The sequence below is a fragment of the Hetaerina americana genome, unplaced genomic scaffold, assembly GCF_022747635.1.
Source record: "Hetaerina americana unplaced genomic scaffold, ioHetAmer1.1.p SCAF_2, whole genome shotgun sequence".
NCBI classification, from domain to species: domain Eukaryota; kingdom Metazoa; phylum Arthropoda; class Insecta; order Odonata; family Calopterygidae; genus Hetaerina; species Hetaerina americana.
The window spans coordinates 74,437,193-74,443,897 of record NW_027286763.1 but is presented as its reverse complement, the minus strand read 5'-3'; the positions used below and the strand labels follow the sequence as shown (position 1 = coordinate 74,443,897).

Below are 6,705 nucleotides of genomic sequence, written 5' to 3'. Positions count from 1 at the left end.
TGTGTTAATTTGCCTTAAAGGGTTCTGGTTAATGGTATTACAGTATCGTTACAACCTGAATTTAAATTATAAAGAAGGGTCACATTTTTAAATCCGATTTTGCATAAGTTTAAGTGCATCTGCTCCCCTGACCAATAACTGTAAATTGTGGCTCCAGAATAGTAACTAATTTACTCTTTAATAAGAGGATTTTTATTTTTTCAAGACAATGAATTGATAAAATTAAGTCATTGAAGCTAACGTGTAGTCATTCGTTGGCCTTCTGGTCATTGGGATGAGACGTGATTACATGCAAATAAATGGCGGCATTATTACAGGATGCAGAATATTCCATGTGTGGATGGTGGAGGTATGAGTAGGGGCCTTGCCAAGTAGGTGGAAGAAGACCTAAGAGGAAGAATATGGGCTCTGAAAATATCTTGCATCATGAAGAGTTAATTAGGACTTCTAGCTATAAATGAAAATTGTTGGTTTGGGAAGAAGCAAAAAGTCTCGTGGAAGATAGGATGAGAAGCTAACGCCAGAATGAAGTTCCCGTTCCAAAATTCTGTTCCCCGGAAAAACCATAAAAATAAACGAGATCGCAAGAGGTTGCCCCTACAATTTGTGAGAATGGGCAAACCGCACGATTCTATCTAAACGTTTGAGAAAGACGTTTAGCGCTAAACCACTGTCATGGCACATTAAACATAAGATTCATAGAAATCTCAGGACACTTCTCATGGTAGCATTGTTGTGTTTATCTAGGAACGAGTTGTAATGATCACTACCTGTACACTGTCAGTGCATTTTTTCCTGGTCCATAATGTTGAAGCTATATTATGCAAGGCCCTGGCTCATTTGAAATTTTTCCGTTCATGATCCAGCAAAGGATTAATCAAACTCTTTATTTCAGTTGCATCTAATTCCTAATAGAAAATCTAAAGCTGTGGTACAGCTGAACCAAAATTACCTTTTCATCTACACTCCATCAGCAAATTTTAATTATTCTGAGACAATTATTGCATTGATGAGTCTCATGGTGATATTTCCAACTGCACCAGAGAGAGTTGATCATATGCTGACTATACAATTAGGCCAGATATCCTGAAGTGCTTTGCGCGCATGGGTACATAATCGATGTCCGCAGCTATCTTCACGCCGTGTAGACCAACCCAAACAAGTGTCAGAATATTCGTGACGTCGTATGCCAGCAATACGTTAAGGTGGATTATCTCATGTCGCGATTTCTCAGATTCCAATGTTTTTGATAGGTAATGTATTTTATCTTCAATCACTTGGTTATCTGTCCTGATAAGATTACTTAGGGCTATTAATTAATATTTTGTGAATTTTGATAGCTTCATTCTTGTCATTCGTGAAGCCTTATAAATAATGGAGCAGTTTGAAATGTTTTCACGGTAAACTTATAGGTTTTGCTTTGGTTTTGTGCTTATTATTTACATTGAAGTGACGGCCATATGTTGCTGACGTCCTCTGATGTTGAGGAGGCGTAACCAACATTGAAGACTAGCCTTTTAAAGATATTTTTCATGTAGGATTTTGAGTCATCCTCGCGAATATATATTAATTTTGGCCTGCAAAAATAATTAGAATTGTCAATACCGTTTATGCTGCACATCTCTAACGTGTTGTAGTGGCGAATATCCTGTTCGAAAAAATATATCTGGCAGAAGATCACAATAATTTTAGTTCAATTCAGTGTATTTCAATATATTTGCGATAAAATTTGAATAATACCGTATGAACAATCGAATTAGATTATTTGGCGTGTGGGTATTCCGTATTTTATCGATGAATGTGAAGGAACGAAATGATCTATGTGGTAATTATCTTGTGGATGTGATCACTTCGTGCTAAAACGTTTGAGTTGATGAATGAGTCACTCCGGCGTCGAAAGAAGGCATTAGCGCTCGTTTATCCTACTTAGGATACTCCTATTTTGCAGACTTCTTCGTTGACTGTGCTTTGATTCGATTTCTTTTAGCCGTGAGAAAATTTGCGTCAAACTGTCGAGGACTGTCATGGTTTCTTGATTTATAAAACTTACATTTTTATGAGGTGAATTGATACTTAATTATTAATTCATTTTTTCCGTTGTCTATCAGAGATTGGTCATGGAACTGGTAAATATTCTTCCGTTGGAATATGTAATGGAATGCAAAACATCAAGGTCTTTACTTTGAATTAAATGGCATTACAACTTAATGATCTTAGGCTAGCCGAATGAACCCTTTCTTTCATACATTGCCTTGTAAATTTTGTATGCAGTGACTGTCGAGAGGATATATTATGTGGCCTCTGCTGAGATTCTTAAAATACTTCACTTGCTGGGTTATCTCGTTCACTGCTCTGGTCTAACTAACCTTTGTGGATGAAATGCAACCAGGGGCGTCCATAGCAAAATAATAATGAAGGTTAATTGGGAAGTGGAATTGTTTTATCTCTGAATGCACCTGTTAATTTATCAAAAGTTTTTTGGCCCAAGTATAGCAAACTGTTTTACTTGACCTTTCAGGAAACTTAACACATAGTGAGTGTTGTACTCACTAACTTAAGATGCCAACAATGGAATCACCAAAGTCCCCTTCTGGTAAACCACATCAGGTCAGCCAAAGCAGAAATGGTAGTGCTGGTGGCTCAGCCGCTGTTGACTGGGGCCGTTATGGACTTGGCTCTGATGCAGGCAGACAGCGCATTAACAGTGCTGGTGGCAGTAGTGAGGGATATTCAGTGTATGCCACTGGAGACAATGAACTTTTTGCTCAGGAGAGAGTGAGTTTTCAATTTATTACTTAACTGGTACCTCATAAAGTGAAGCTTGTCTCATTTGGAACCTGAGGGGACTATGGCATTTTATGGAATAAGCCAGTTTTCTGATTAATGCATGATTGGCTATTAGTGGGAGGGGATATGAAACCATAACTATATGGTTGTATAAAATGGGTATTAAAATGGAATCTTATGAACAAAAACATTTAATGCCTACAAAATTGGATACCTTTGAATTAATATCAGTATTTGTTTAAAAATGTTGGCTTTTTTCTGCTTATCCTTTTTTTATTTAAAAAACTATCAAATTACTATATTGAAAAAGGTCAAATAACTGTGAAATACCTTGCTGCATAATAAATTTGATAAATTCATTGAATTAATTAGAATTATATCCTTCACTTTTAAATGCTAAATATACAGATATTTCATAATCGAATTCATTGTCTTGAATTTACAACCACTACAGTATTCATTGTAAACAGAAAGGTCTTTGTTGAACTTTGTGAAATGTCAAACCTGATATCACATCAGGTTCTGTAGCTTTTAAAGATTGTGTGAAAAGAGAATTGGATATTATTTAAGTATGCATTAATGAGGATGTGGTAGTCCAGTGGATAGAGTGCCGGGCTACTAACCAGAGGTTCTGGGTTCAATTTGGTTGGGCACCCTCAGGTTCACTCAACCTGTATGATTTTTTGGCTATCAGATTTTTCTGGGAAACCACAGGCAGCACAGGGAAAAGGGCTGCCCACCTCCTGATGTATGTATGTCTCAAGACATTGGGCTTAGTACTAGGTGAGCTCTACCCTCAACTTTATATCAACCTTCAGGTTGATGACAGTGGTTGGGTGCATTCATGAGGATAAACATTACAACTAGAAGGCAAATTGGCCTATGTTACTTTACCACTCTCTGACCCTACATAATCTGGCCTATGTGAGGCATGATTTTACTTCTTTTGAAGCTACATAATTCCAGTTAACAACATCTAGCTTTGATATTTTCTTAGAAATATCTTTCGAATCTGTAGAAGCCACAGCACAAAGTAAAGCTCTCATAATTCTTGCTATTTGGTGTCTTTGACAACCTAATTACTTGTTGATCAATTGACTGAGTGTAACACTTATCATGCTTGCCAGTAACTCCTTCCACATTCTCCACAAAAATTTTAGGATGGCAAGATGTGCTATTAAAATGAAAGGATAACACTTTCAATGCCTGCCCATATGGTTTTCCTCATTGGTATAAGATGTGCCCCTTTATCTTTATTCTCCAATTTTTTTGACGAGAACTCCTCAAGTACCCCCTGCAACCTCATAATACTCCGAAATTCACTGATATAAATATCTATTCTTAAAAGGAATCGAAATCCAAGCTTTCATCAAGATCACTTGCCCAAAATTTTTTATGCCAAAAGGTACAGCATAGCAGCTTCAAGAAAAAGTTAATTGATGGTGACTTTTCCATTTTACAAAATTTGGATTTGGAATTTGATTCTTTATAAGGAATTACAGAATAAATATATTAGTGTTTTGCAATTCATAAAGTACATGATGTGAAAAAGTGCAATTGTTTAATTCTTTCTGTTAATTGAACAATTAGTGAGTTGAAATTGCTCAATCTTCATTGCTTATAATTAGTATTTTGTGAGCTTTTAACTTTTTTTGGGTTTATTCGATTTGATTTCTGCATAAATTTCTTGGAATTTGAAAATATATCTATATTTCAGGGAGATAAGCCATGGTGGAAGTCCCAGTTCTTCATTTCTGAGCCAGTTCTTTTTGGCACATGGGATGGTGTGTTTACATCCTGCCTCATAAATATATTTGGAGTTATAGTATTTTTACGATCTGGGTGGATAGTGGGACAAGCAGGAGTTTTGAGTGCTATCATAATAATTTTTGCTACAGGTAATGTCCGTTCTATGTTGCTTGTTTGTTATAATTTATTCATGTGCTTCATAATGAGAATAACACCTTTTGCTCTATCTATAATAAGAAATATCTTTCCTCTGTCACTTGTGTATTTGCTACACTATTTATAATTTTCAAATTTCGAGCACAAGTAGTTACTGTTGCTGGTGCTCACTCTATGACTTATCCTCAGTCTTGCATAGTGTTGAGCCATATTATGGGTGTGTACTCTATTTTTGTCATGCCTAAGTATTATCAGTAGTTGTCAATATTATCCAGTGTAAAATTTACTGATGAATTCAAACTGATTCTGGCCCGATAATCTTCATTTTTTTAGTAGCATAGTCATTATATGTAGTCATTGTTGCTAAATGGCATTTTTTTCAGAGTTATGCAATTGAAAAATAAAACTGAAATCCTGTTATGCAATCATGTGGACTAATAAAGTATATTTATAAATGTAACAGTTTAGCCTGTTCTTGAGCAATGCTCAAAAACACTGAATGAGATTTAAGTTATTTTTTGACCCTTCTTTCATAGTCTTTCTGCTTATCATCTCTCTTAATGTCATATTTAATTAAATATGCAACAGATTGTCTCTCGCACAATTGATTCCCAGATCAACCAACATCTGGTTTTTTATTACTATTACCTTTTTAGTGATTTATAATATTTTATGCTGATGCTTCACTCTGTTACTACTGCTGCTTATGCTTGAAATGCTCAGAGAGAAAAGTTAATATTAATGAAGTTCATGTTCCCACCTGTTCCGATGCCCGTTGCATTTCATTATGCATACCTGTTGCTATAATTATTGCTATAATATTATCATTATTGCAGTTGGTGTCGTCTTGGTGTCTGTTTTGTCTGCAGTGGGGATTTGTGAGCGATGCAGAGTGGAGAGTGGAGGCGTTTATTTTCTTCTTGCTCATGTTCTTGGAGCTCGTTTTGGTGGAGCCATTGGAATCTTATATGTATTTGGGCAGGTGAGGCATCATTATTTACTGACTTGATATTAAACATAAGAAATACTAATTCATAATTGAAAAGCATGTTGAAAACAGGTCAATTAGTAAACGAGTGAATTAAGTTACTGACCTGAGGTTCAACTTTGAAATCCAGTTGATGCCTGTGACTACTTCCTTGTCAGAATGAGATACAAGGACCACTTAAGCAATGTAAGAGCTACCCTGGCACAGGTATAAATAGTGATCACAACCTGGTGGTCATGGCCAACTGTGATAAGATGATAATGGAAGTGATACAGGAACCCAATTGGAGCACAAAGATACTGGAGGAAAAGGAAGCAAGAGAAAGTTTACCACAACCATTACCAGAAAAATAGAAGTAATATATGAGACTATTGGAATGAAATTTAGAGTATTTTAACCGAAGTAGTGGATTAGGAGCTCTTAGGCAAGTGGGTGAAATTTAAGTGACCATGAATAACAGCATAAGTAGACACCTCATAGGGCAAAAAGAAAATACAAGCATCCAAAAAAGGAACTGAGGGAATCTTCAATAAATAGTTGTAGAATGAAGAGTGGATAGAAAGCTAATGCAAGGAAATCAAGGACAACATTAACGAAATAGTAAAATATGAGGCTAGGCTGGAAAGGAATTCATACATGCTTGTTGAGCGCGAACAAAAACAAATAGTAAGATTGAGCAAAAAGAACATTAAAGTGCAATTGTTAAGTTTCAAAATTATATACTGCATTTTCCCATAGATAATGCGCACCTAATGTATAAAGTGCATCTAGAACTTCGTAGTTTTCATAAATTTGTATAGATACCATGCACCCTTTTTCTCATGGATATTGAGATGAAATAACTGTAACAGTAGCAGATCTGTATAAAATAGGATGCAATTGGAAAGGCATGCTTCCAGACTAATTTATTTTTGTGAGACTTCTTTAAATCATTGTGTGCATAGGTAAGTAAATGTTTGTATTTTTTCAATTTTCATTTTACATAATGCGCATCGTCATTTTTTTTCGATCATATGAACATTTTT

The 6,705-nt window shown here is 35.5% G+C and overlaps 1 protein-coding gene across 2 annotated transcripts in view; it reads left to right on the top strand.

The window, feature by feature from the left end:
• The first annotated feature begins 1,165 nt into the window (after window positions 1-1,165).
• LOC139687982 (solute carrier family 12 member 8) overlaps window positions 1,166-6,705 on the top strand; it is a 28,117-nt gene continuing 22,577 nt past the window's right edge. The window contains exons 1-4 of one of the 2 annotated variants that reach the window (XM_071585368.1): window positions 1,166-1,253; window positions 2,519-2,775; window positions 4,505-4,685; window positions 5,529-5,674. In XM_071585368.1, coding sequence (XP_071441469.1) covers window positions 2,560-2,775; window positions 4,505-4,685; window positions 5,529-5,674 — 543 coding nt within the window. In that variant the 5' untranslated portion in view covers window positions 1,166-1,253; window positions 2,519-2,559. Of the gene's footprint in view, window positions 1,254-1,378; window positions 1,401-2,518; window positions 2,776-4,504; window positions 4,686-5,528; window positions 5,675-6,705 lie in introns of those variants that run through there. The other variant, XM_071585370.1, reaches the window with a different exon arrangement.